Genomic DNA, 12,585 nt, shown 5'->3' with positions numbered 1-12,585 from the left:
TACAGAATTAGTCTATCAATGCATCTTAAATAAAGCATCTAAAGCACTATGTAGTAGAAGAGATAGGATTTGGAATGAAAAAAAAAAAACAGACTTCAGTGGTATCATTCTGTGACCCAGGGTAATCTGCTTAACCTAAGCTTCAATTTTCCTCATTTTGTAAAATGAGAATAATTATATTCTCCTGGGTAGTTGCAAGAACGAATGAAATCATGTGAAAGTGCAAAACAAACGCTGATAGTTGTTACACATGGCAAAATGGCCCAGGGCATGGTGGCTTGCAGGGTTTTTTGAAACTACAAGCAATTCAAAGTCAGTAAGACTGGGTAGAGAAAATACCTGCACATCTAAATTATTTTAATGGCCAGATAAAGACAAATAACTATTATTGGAAGAGGATAAGAGTTTAGATCTTCCAAGTACCAACCACATATTCTTCCCAGAAGAGGGGGATTTACTTACACGTGGTTTCATACTCAGTGAAACCTCAAACAACAACTTGCTCTAAACCAGGATTAAATAATCAATGGCAACTGCCTGCAAACAATAGCATTTTAGTAGGCAGTTCTTATACTCCGTCAAAAGTGCAAAAAACTAAGCAAGATTATATATACATAGTCTTGTCTTTTAATTTTAAAAAAATCCCTGAAGTTTGCTGGGAAAACTAGAAAGGGAAAGAAATCGGAACTTAGGTAGATCAAGGAAACTGGTACTCACATGAACCCTGCGGCTATACATTATACACAGGAAAAGGGGGAGGGACCCAAGGAGGGAGTGGTGGCTCCTGTGCGTGGTCTACTAATTCACATTTTGCTCTCTTCAGTTCACATCCTGCGCGGACTCCACCCAAAGCAACCGAGCGAGGGGGTGGGTGGGACTCACAGCCTACCAAATAACAGTCCAGAAACCGAAACAAAATCGAGGTGGAATTGTGAAAACACGGCTCACCAGAAGAAGGGAGCGCGAGAGGGGACCCTTCTTTTGGCAGGAGAGGCATCCCTGGACCTCGCTGCTTGTCGGCGACACCCGCTCCCCTCAATAGCAACCAGCTCCCTCCTCTCTTGCACATGGGAGGAGGAAGACACACACACAGAGCAAGGCCACTTGTCCCCGGAACGTGGTCGGGGAACACACAAGTGTTCCTCATAGATTTTAAAAGAGAAATCGAGGGTGGCAACCAGGGAGAGGCGGAGGAAAGGAAACTGACTGCCGAGCGGCGACCCGTGAGACGACGGAAAGGAACTAGTAGGTAGCCTGTGAGGGCCGGCGCCCAGGAAAGAAGAGCTACCTGTTGAATGGAACTGGCCCCGCGGAGGCTTAGGGGAAAGAGGGCAAGTCACCCCGGAGAGCCAACCCGTCGTCTCCGGACAGCCCCGCCGGGGCCAGGGCGGTCTCAGCGCAGCGCCTGCGGGGCCCCACCCTGAGGAGCCTTGGCCGCAGACACGGCGCTGAGAGACACCGACAGAAACAAGGGGGGGCGGACGGCGGGAGCCGGTCCGGCCCGCTCCCGCGGTTAGTCACTCACATCTGATACTCGTCTATCGCCTCCACCAGCTGGCCCCAAGAGTCGAAGTCGGCGCCTCTCCTGAAACTGGCGCCCCAGCGCTGCAGCAGACTCCGGGTCACCTCCGACATGGCCGGTCCCCACCCCGCACCCTCCCGCCCCTTCCCCAGCAAGGCCGGGCTCTAGGGCGCCATCCTCCCCGGGCCTGGCCCCGACATTAACAGGGCCAGGAGGAACCGCTACGGCCACCGCCGCCACCCGCCGAGGAGCCGCCCAAGCCCATTTGCCGCCACAGCCAAACTTTGCGGCTCCGAAGCGACCGCCCCGCCGAGGCCCCGCCCCCAAGCCCCGCCCCGCGTTAGGTTGAGGCCGCCCCACTGCACTCGTGCTCGCCATCACTATCCCGGCATCCTCCCTCGGCTCAAGAGGCCAAGCCAAAACTTTTCTCTCTGGGGAAGAGGCCGCAGCTCGAGAGGAAGGACCAAGGAGGAGAATTTAGAGAGGGTTGATGAACAGAGCATTCTGAGGGGGCTGAGACACCGCGGCAGACCCCGCCCCTGAGCGGCGAGTACTGCCGCCTCCGTAGCTGTCATGGCCGCCAGGCCACGTGACTCCGGCTCGGCGTCGGTCCGGCTTCCAGACGCTCTAGTTCAGTAGTCTCGTTTCTCCGACTTCCTCCTTTTTTTGTTGCAGGCTCCGATATTGCCTTTCCTCCCTCAGGAGGACTGCTGTACAGACTCTGAGGAATCGGGTAAGTATGTCAGAGGACGGGAGTTTCCCAGTAATATCCCCCACTCCGTTGTTCTCCCCGTTGTTTCCCCGGAGTCCTAGTCACTAGGGTCACCCCTTTTACACCGGTCTCCACAGAGCCCTGGATAGTGGTCCAAAAGTCTTCTAATGCCTTGAAAGAAAAATAGAAGGAAAACCTATATTGGCCCCACAAATCAGTGGTGTTAACAGCTAGATCCACCGACTGCCCTTACCCCGAGTCTCCACTGGAGGTTGGAGATCTTATAATGCCAGCTAAATAGGGGTTTTGTTCGGCCATCGTCTGCCCGCCTCCCCCGGGTCGATAGTGTCGGCTTTCCACCAAAATGCCTGTTGAGAATGCGGGGCGCGCCAGTGTTGGCGCGTGCGCAAGGTTGCCGCCCGTCGCCTCGAAAAGGGCTAGCACGGGAGGAAGAAGCTGGGTGGTAAACAGGAAGTGGATGGTCAGATCTGTGGGGCGGTGCTCAGGTAGGTTCCTCCGGGGACCCGGGCGTCGGAGTGGGGGCGTCCTGTCTGCAAGCGGAGTCCTGTGTAAGTGCGTCAGGTTGCAGTCTCAACCAGACTGCCGTACTGGTAGCTCTAAAGGCACCCTCGTACCTGCGAGTGGGTGTGTCGTTTTTCCACCCCACCCTGCGAATTCCTGAAAACTGAAGAATGTCAGGTCGCAGAAGGGGAAAGATGAGGCAGGGGCACGAAGCTTACCCGCTTCATTCCCTGAAATAAAGGTACACCAGACTTTAGGCATTTTCATCCAGGAAGTGGGAAGCTGCCCTTAACAGAAGTACCCGTAGGAAATTTGCTTTCACAAAATGAAGTGTCAAATGTGACATTATTTCTAGAAGGCTTGATTTATAGGCACGTAGATGCTGTATTTAGGCTATCGAGGACGTTTATGTGGAAGATGTTTAGATGATGATATTTCCTAAAAGGACTTGTTAAATGTTTTGAGTTGTAAGTGAACCTGCGCAATTTTTCATTGGGTACACAGTGCATTCTCTATTCATTAAATATCTGGAGCACCCCAAAACCGGTTTTGTCACGAATAAGTAAATATTGTAAGGGAAGTGCTTAATGTAGGTATTTCATACACTGCGCAGCCCGTATTTTTTTCTAATAATAAGAAAAGTTGATTGACAAGCTTGTATCATGCCTTCAAATTAAGTAAACCTTATCAGAGTTTCTTCTCTGTTACTTCCTGGAATCAAATTGCCGTATTTAAGTCTTTGGCTAGGCTCTCCTGTAGTATTTGCATTGCCTACCCAGGGACTTTTAGTCAAAAGACATACTGCATTTTTTTTTTTTTTAACCTAAAAGGTGTGGAACTTAATTGTGTTAAGTTGGCATTTCACTTACGTAGTTTTTCAAATGCTTTCGTTTTTAGGGTAGAAGTTACTGGTCAAGTATTGCATTGCTTTTTTAAATATAAAAGATTGATTCTTATTCACTATTTTATGAAAAACACATTTCATTATAGAACACATGCTGTAACCAATCCACTGGTTGCAGTAATATGTGGGAAATGTAGTAATTAACTTAAAATTAATTATATACTGTTAAGATATCCTTAACAGTATACATCAGGGTCACCATTTGAATCTGCTTTGGAAATTACATTCGTCTGGTCCTGTGCCCTTCTCACTTGCAGCTGTCCAACCAAAGTCTAATACTTTGCTACTCAAACATATAGTCTGGGGACCAGCATAATCAGTGTCTCAGGTCCTGCATTTTAAAAGACCACCCCACCCCCAGGTGATTTTTGTGCATATTAAAGTTTAAACATTACTGCTTTTGTATATTAATGTTGAAGTTACTGTGGGCAGATTTCTAAATGCTGGGTTTATTTTGTATAGGTCCGATCTAAACATAGACCACCATAGACAATCAGTTAAAACAAGATTGATTAATGGCAATTAAGCATTTTATGTGTATATGTATATGTATATATGTAATATTTAATATATAAAATGTATACTCTAGTAAACTTTTATTTTAAAAATAACAAATTTAATACTATTTACGTTGTTTATTAAATGTTTTAATTTTTATATATTTTTTGTCTATAGAAAACATCTGGAGAAAATGACCCATTGGTTTCATAGGAACCCATTAAAAGCCACAGCTCTTGTCTCTTTTAATTACTATGGCGTAGCCGCTGGCCCTCCTGCTTCAAAAATTTGCAAGTAAGTTTTAATCAGTGTAAATCAACAAGTAGTGATTGAACCACTGTTAGATACAAGGTACTTTTTTAGGTTCCATGGTTAATACAGAAATATGAAGCACACTGTCCCTAACTCTAAATTCCTGTTAAGTTTATAAATGACATATGAAGAGCCAAATCATAGATTGTTTAAACTTTGGCAGTCATCTAGGACAGGCTCCTTAATTTTAGATCAGAAAATGAGTCCCAAAAAGGCTAAATCACAATGAAAGAGTTAAGCTGTGTATTACAGCAGTACAAGAGACTACAAAGTAGTATATGGCCATTGTTAATTGACCAGATAGTAATTTCAGTGAGTTCAGAACAGGGAGAGATCCCTATGAGTTAAAAATATTAGGAGAAAAGACTTGAGCTGTGGCTTAAATAAATTATATGGGATTGGCAAACTGTGTCCTGCAGAATTGGCCTACTGCTTGTTTTTATAAAGTTTTATTGGAACACAGCCAGTCACTCACTTATTTACATATTGTCTATGGCTGCCTCTGGCTTCTTTCTTCTACAGCAGTGGAGTTGAATGGTTCCAATGGATACCTTTTTACCAGAAAAGCCTGAAATATTTACTGTTTGGCCCTTTACTGAAAGTGTTTGGGGATTCCTGATTTAGATAAAGGAGTGAAAGGAGAAAGTCATTTCAAAAACCTTTGTTCTAGGGTGAGTAGAGCAGTTTGGCTGGACTTAAAGAGATGCAAGAGATATGTTGAAGGAGGAGTCAGGTAACCTGATTGACTGATTTGCTCTGGGAGGTTGAAAAGGATTCAGTCTGCATGAGATACAGAAGCTAGATGATTAAGACATTGGTGCTTCCAGTAAAGGAAAATCAGGAGAGTTGCTGCTTTTATGGGAAGAAGTGATTAGAACAAAAGGTAGGAAAATTGGCTTATTAATCTAGACTAATGGTCAGCAAACTTTTTTTGCAAAGGGTTAATATTTTAAGCTTTGTGGGCCAAATACAGTTGCTGTTGCACATTCTTCTTTGTTCATTTTTACAGTCCTTTACAAATGGTGAAAACCATTCCTAGTTTGAGGGCTGAACCAAAATAAGCTGTGGGCTATATGAAAACGAGTTATAGGTTGTATTTTGCCAAACCCTGATCTAGACTCCTAGAGGCTGGTCCTAACTTAGCTGTTTTATGTGTGGCATTAAGCAAGTTCCTTAACTTCTTTAGGCCTAATTGCTAATCTATAAAATAACCAGTCTAAATTAGATATTTCTAAGTTACATTTTTCTCAAATTTTATAATTTCAAGATGAATATAACTTTATACAGGTTGGGCTATAGGTGATCAAGCACCTAAATGGAAATAGCTGGCAAACTATTTGAATCTAGACTGGGCCCTAAGGATTCAAACTTATTCCTAGTCCAGGGAATCAAATCACTCCTTCCTTGCTTCTAGATAAATACCTCAAACAATGACAAATTCATAAGGTAGCCTGTCCCATTTTTGGCTGTATGTAATTGTCAGTATATACTACTTTCTTGGAATAAGCCTCCTTAAAGTTATTAATGGTACTGATGAATAAGCACAACATCTAGATCATTTAAAATTAAGTCTGCTCTCTTCTAAACATCACTGCCACATGACAGCCCGTCTAAATCTCGAGAGAAAATATTTGAAAAGTTTGTATTCTTTCACTCAAGAAATAATTTTGAGTGTATGCTTTATTCAAGGCACCTACTAAATTCTGGATATACAGCCTCTATTGGTGCTTACAATTTAAATTTAGTCTTTTACAGACATTTCAAGGGTCTTTGGTCATTGTCCACATAATGTGATTTCTGGAACCCCTCAGTAAGCTAATTGCCTTCTGGATTAGATGTAGAACTGGAATAGAACCAAGTTAGAGATGATGATGGAGATCCAGGAATGGATGTAGTTGAAGCTGTGCTAATAGATGAGATCTCAAAAAAGAGAAACCAGAAAGCCAAAGACTGAATGTTTTTCTGGAGTTAGGAATAAGAAGAGGACATAGAAAATAAATATAAAAGGAACTTTTAGAGATAAGAGGATTACCTGGAAAACAGTGTTACTGGAATCAAGGGAGAAAATTTCAAAAAGGAAGAGATAAATCTATAACATTTATTGCTGCAGAGAAGTAAAAAGAATGTAGACTAGGGAGCAGTTTTCGAACAACTAATGGCCACATGTTTGTACATATTCTTGATGTATATATTGAATTATAGAATATTTCATTTTTAAAATATGGTTTTTGACTTAAAGCATATTTTGACATTTTGTGTGTAATGCCAAATTTGGAAATTTTAAGGAGATACTAAAATCATACACAAGTATATTAAATTTCCATTTTTCAAAAAACTTATGAACTGGTTAGTTTTTAAGTTATTCTTAATCCCCCCCACCTTAAATGCATACATTCATTTGTTTTTTTTAAATTAAAACTTGCCGTATATCTTTATTACATAATTGTATTCATGATTTGCTCCTTTAATTGGACTGGGTTTATTTTAGTACAGCTTTTAAAACAATTGTTAGAAATTTCATTCATCTCTAGTGTTAGTCTTAACTAAATTAGTTCCTGTATACTCCATAATACCTTGGAGGAGGTAAGAGTGGGTGTGTGTCTGTTTGTGTCTTAAAGCTTTTACACTGAAAACTTTAAGCCGCTTTTATATAGATTCATTGTGATACAGCATACTTAACTTTACTGCCTCTTCCTATCTCCTATAAGTGATTTGAGATCATCCAGGGCACACCTCCTTGAACTGTTCACTGATTTGAGCTGTAATCCAGAAATGATGAAGAATGCAGCAGATTCATATTTTTCACTTTTACAAGGTTAGTTTTTTACATGAACTTCTGAGTTCTTTTAAAAAGCTATGCAGGGCCGGGCGCCGTGGCTCACGCCTGTAATCCTAGCACTCTGGGAGGCCGAGGCGGGCGGATCATTTGAGCTCAGGAGTTCAGGACCAGCTCTGAGCAAGAGCGAGACCCCATCTCTACCAAAAAATAGAAAGAAATTAATTGGACAGCTAAAAATATATAGAAAAAATTAGCCGGGCATGGTGGCGCATGCCTGTAGTCCCAGCTACTCGGGAGGCTGAGGCAGTAGGATCGCTTGAGCCCAGGAGTTGGAGGTTGCTGTGAGCTAGGCTGACGCCACGGCACTCACTTTAGCCTGGGCAACAGAGTGAGACTCTGTCTCCAAAAAAAAAAAAAAACTATGCAGGCTGGGCATGGTGGTTCACACCTGTAATGCTAGCACTCTGAGAGGCCAAGGTGGGAGGATCGCTTGAGCTCAGGAGTTTGAGACCAGCCTGAGCAAGAGTGAGACCCCATCTCTACTAAAAATAGAAAAATTAGCTGGGTATGGTGGCGTGCGCCTGTAGTCCCAGCTACTTGGGAGGCTGAGGCAGGAGGATTGCTTGAGCCCAGGAGTTGGAGGTTGCTGTGCGCTAGGCTGATGCCATGACACTCTAGCCCAGGCGACAGAGCTAGACTGTCTCAAAAAAAAAAAGCTATCCAGAAGTATACGTTTAATTCTTAGATTTTTAAATTTGAATAATCGTCCAGGCTATATTCTTTGGTATGCTTGAGTTTCAGAAATGTAAGGATGTTAGGGTGGTATGTGGTCTTCCTAACATTTTGAAAATTAAATATGTACATCATATTATGTCAGGAGAAGGTATGAGTTGTAGAAAGGGAGAGAGGGGTGAGAAGTTTCATTCAGGCACCTGCAAAAGTAATTATCTGAAAATTTTTCTAAACAGAACATTCAGTATTTCTTCTAAAACTAAAATATCTTGTATCTTTTTATAGGTTTCATAAATTCATTGGATGAATCTACCCAAGAAAGCAAGTTACGATATATTCAAAATTTCAAGTGGACTGATACATTACAAGGACAGGTTCCAAGGTAAGCAGTACTAATGTACTACTAAATTGAAGCCAGTTCTTGTAACTATTTAAATAGTGGTTAACTCTTAGCCTCTGTATTTGAAGAAGAAAAATACACATCTGAAATAATCTTCTCCTATCAGGAAATTAATTAAAAGCATTTGACCTAAATCCTAATACATACAATTATATAAAAATATAATTTGTTTCTCCTGACCACATGTATTTTTGAGATAATACAAATGCTAACTAAAATTAAACAGCCTTGACCTTTAATAACACATAAAGAATGGTTTGGGAATTTGGAACCCAAACCTGGCTTTCCGTCTTTGCCTACATTCAGGGTGAGCAGAATTTTGGGTTTTCCTCCTACTTTTCTTTTTCTAGTGGATACTTCAAATGCCTTTCGTCAGTCTTTCTCCCCCTCTTTTTCTCCCCAGCTCCATACTCTTGATTCACAGTATTCGTTTTCTTCCTTTTTTCTTTTCACTGTTTTGCTCTTTAAAAAAATTTCCCTTTAGCACTTTCTCATCACTCAATTGAAACTATTTATAACAGATCTAATCATAACAGGAAACATCACAGTGGTGCTAATTTTTTATTCAGCTACTCTTTTTTAACATCATTGTATTGTTTAAGTGCCCATATAGTTTAATCCTAATTTGCTTCTGTTTTATAAAAACAGAAAGGAAGGCATTGGAGATTGCTGAAAGACCAAGGCAGGCTGTGCGTTATAGTGGATAAAATAGAGACATTAGATTCTTATATATCTAGGTGCAATCCCAGGTCTTCTACTGGGGAACATCTGCTTCAACTATATGTTGGGGTTATGGATATAGGACTTTATGAGGAACAAAATAATAAAATTTATGTTAAGTGAATAATATGCTAGGCATATAAAAAGACATTCATTAAACGTTAATTTCTTTCCTTCCTTGGGAATATTATATGTAGAGTTCATAAACTGGGTAGGAAGTAGGGACTGTGAATTCTTTCCAGAGTGTAATATTCTGGGATACTAAGGTTTTCCAAGACCTCATTTTCTGTTTTTCTGTGACACCTTTGTTTTTCATCCAAAATTAAGAAATATTTTTACAATTTAAAAAGGCTTTTTTTTTTTTTTAAACAATCAAACCTTTATCATTATTACATTGTAAAACTTCGACAGACTCTATGATGTTTTGCATTACATAAATTTGGCACTTTTTCCCACCATGCCAAATTTTGATTCCATGAAACAGCGAGCTGCTGTTTAAGATTTTTTCAGCAGTTTTATTAGACAGTGAAGAATTATGTGATGGAAACCTTAATACAGAATATTCAGCACATATAAGAGTTCTAAGTTACTTCATGCTTAATTGCTATTTAGTCAGTAGAAATTGTACTGTGAGTATATCTGTCCTGAAAAATATTTTTCAATTGTACATACTTTACTACTTAGATGTGGTGTCATAGAAATGGAGTGTTTAGAAACATATTGAAACATACTGGAACATCCATCCTTGGATGAAGAGGGAGAGAATTATTAATGAGGCTTCATATAAATTAGCAAAACTCTTTTATTATTGAAAGGTGCAGTTATAAATTAGGCATGCCCACTGCATCACCAGACATAATTCATTTGAAAGTTTTCAATGCTGAAAAGAATAAGCTGTTAAAACTATGTATTAAGTTTTTTTGAGGAGGATAAAACTATTTTAAGAAGTTAGTTTATAATTGTCATTTTTGTATATTAGAGAGAGTGTGTGTGTGTGTGTGTGTGTGTGTGTGTATATATATACATACTAGGACAGTTTATAAATTGTATTTTAATTACTATATATTTTATAACATTTTGTTTTTAATCTGAAAAGTTGCCATGTCTCTGTTCCTTTTAACAGAGGGGCAACAAGTAAATAAATACGAAGTAGAGTCATAATTCTAATTTCTTCTTCCCTTTGGGTTACTTTTCAGTATCTTAGTATTACATATGTAAAACAAGGATATTACTTCTTTCCTCATCATTTGAGATAAAGGAGATAACGTATAAAGCATTTTCAGGTTCTTATAAGAACAATAGTGAATATGTATTCATCTTAATATCTTGTTTAATATACATTTGGCATCTTTGTCATATTTAGTAATAGAATGTGAAGGAAACTAAACAAGGTGTAAAATATACTTGTTTTCAAGACTTTTTTATAGAATACTGATGGGATTGGCATTCAAAATCTTCTTTAGTTTGGTTCCATGCTATGTTGCCCAGGCTGGCCAAAAGAAAGAAAATTTGGTTTTTGCCCTTCTTTTCCTTGATTTCTTTTTATATACCATCTGCTCCAATCAGGGACATTGGGTCACTTCTATCAGAAAAATCTTACACTTTTTTGTGCTTTGCTAATATCATTTCCTAATCTGGGATGTCCTTTTGCTTCCCTTCTAGTCATCTTTCAAGGCACAGTCCAGATTTTATATATACCATTAAGCCTTCTTTAATCATGCTGACCTGAGATGATTTCTCCTCTGAATTCTATTTTTGTAAAATGTTGTATAAGAACCCCCCATTTCAGAATCAGCTGAATACTTGTTAAAAATACAGATTCTGGTCCCTGTCCCAGACTTTCTGGCTTTCTGGGGTTAAGTCCCAGAAATCTGTATTTTTTTTTTTTTTGAGGCAGAGTCTCACTCTGTTGCCCGGGCTAGAGTGAGTGCTGTGGCATCAGCCTAGCTCATAGCAACCTCACACTCCTGGGCTCAAGCGATCCTACTGCCTCAGCCTCCCGAGTAGCTGGGACTACAGGCATGCGCCACCATGCCCGGCTAATTTTTTCTATATATATTTTTAGTTGTCCAGATCATTTCTTTCTATTTTTTAGTAGAGACGGGGTCTTGCTCTTGCTCAGGCTGGTCTCGAACTCCTGACCTTGAGCGATCCACCCGCCTCGGCCTCCCAGAGTGCTAGGATTACAGGCGTGAGCCACCGCGCCTGGCCAGAAATCTGTATTTTTAAAGCTACTCTCTATATAATAAACTTTGGGAACTACTATTCTCATACTTATCACTGTGAAGTACATACTAGACCATTATATTTAGCCATTCCTTGTTAATTCCCTTGTGTGTTATGTCTATAACTATATTAAACACAAGAACCATTTTCTTCATATATACTAGTTAGCATATCATTTTGTAATTTCGAGTTGGATGTCTAATAAGCTTCATGTAGTGAAGTCTCAACAATTGACAGAACTTAACGATCATGTTTATAATTCCAGTGCCCAACAGGATGCTGTTTTTGAATTAATTTCCATGGCATTTAATGTAGCTTTATGGTATACCAAATATGCTTCAAGACTGGCTGGAAAAGAAAAGTAAGTTAAAAGGGGAAGGTTATATGCATTTGTGTTATTTTTCAAGTATATGGAGCTTCATTATTTTTAAAAACTAGGCTAATGATTAAAAGTACCACTTTGGACAAGTGAAAGATTGCCTGATAATGTTAGTATTCCAAGTGTCAGAACTATGGTGCCTAGTGTTAAAAGGGAAAAAAATTTTAATAGTCTTGTCATGTGGAAGGTCTTTCTAAATATTAGTCCCCAAACCAAGAATCCATAAAGTAAAAGATTGACTATCTGACTACATAAAAATACCATAAACAAAGTTAAAAAACAAATGACAACATTGGTCAAAAACATTATAATGCATGTGGATAAATTATTTTTATAATGTATATGCTTACAAATCAAAGACTATCAAATCAATTGAAAATAAGCAAAGGACATGAATAGGTAGTTCACAGAAGAACTACAAAGGGCTTGTAAGTATGTGAAAAGATGTTTTGAAGGATTAAAGAATTGTAAAGTAAAATGAAATACAATTTTTAAAGTAGTTAAAATGAATACAGCAATGGAGATTGGCAGATTAGTCATGGTTCATCCACACGTGGGAATAATGTGCAGCTGTTTAAAAATGAAGTCAAATTGTGTGTGCTGATGTAAAATTATCTTTAAAGTAAGTTAGGTGATAACAAGAGCAATGGGTATAGGTACCATAGAAAACTAGTGGTTTTCTTTCTTTTAGAGAAACACAAATGACTAATTTTGGTTGTATGATTTTGTATTAGTTGTTAGTTTTAACACCAGAAATGGGATTCATCCTCTAACTAATGTAATCACTGTTTTTAAGCATAACAGAAGATGAAGCAAAAGAAGTACATCGAAGCCTAAAAATTGCAGCTGGGATTTTTAAACATTTAAAGGTAAAGGTAA

General features: G+C 39.5%; 1 protein-coding gene across 1 annotated transcript in view; it reads left to right on the top strand.

Moving 5' to 3' along the window:
* The first annotated feature begins 1,877 nt into the window (after positions 1 to 1,877).
* The window catches only part of BROX (BRO1 domain and CAAX motif containing), a 20,124-nt gene continuing 9,416 nt past the window's right edge, over positions 1,878 to 12,585 (top strand). Inside the window, exons 1-6 of the mRNA XM_012644077.1 lie at positions 1,878 to 2,255; positions 4,336 to 4,452; positions 7,179 to 7,285; positions 8,267 to 8,363; positions 11,593 to 11,688; positions 12,503 to 12,575. Coding sequence (XP_012499531.1) covers positions 4,352 to 4,452; positions 7,179 to 7,285; positions 8,267 to 8,363; positions 11,593 to 11,688; positions 12,503 to 12,575 — 474 coding nt within the window. The 5' untranslated portion in view covers positions 1,878 to 2,255; positions 4,336 to 4,351. The remainder of the gene's footprint in view (positions 2,256 to 4,335; positions 4,453 to 7,178; positions 7,286 to 8,266; positions 8,364 to 11,592; positions 11,689 to 12,502; positions 12,576 to 12,585) is intronic.

Source organism: Propithecus coquereli, unplaced genomic scaffold (assembly GCF_000956105.1).
Source record: "Propithecus coquereli isolate 6110/MARCELLA unplaced genomic scaffold, Pcoq_1.0 Scaffold205, whole genome shotgun sequence".
Classification (NCBI taxonomy): Eukaryota; Metazoa; Chordata; class Mammalia; order Primates; family Indriidae; genus Propithecus; species Propithecus coquereli.
The sequence above is the reverse complement of the archived record's forward strand: the minus strand, read 5'-3'. Positions and strand labels throughout refer to the sequence as shown.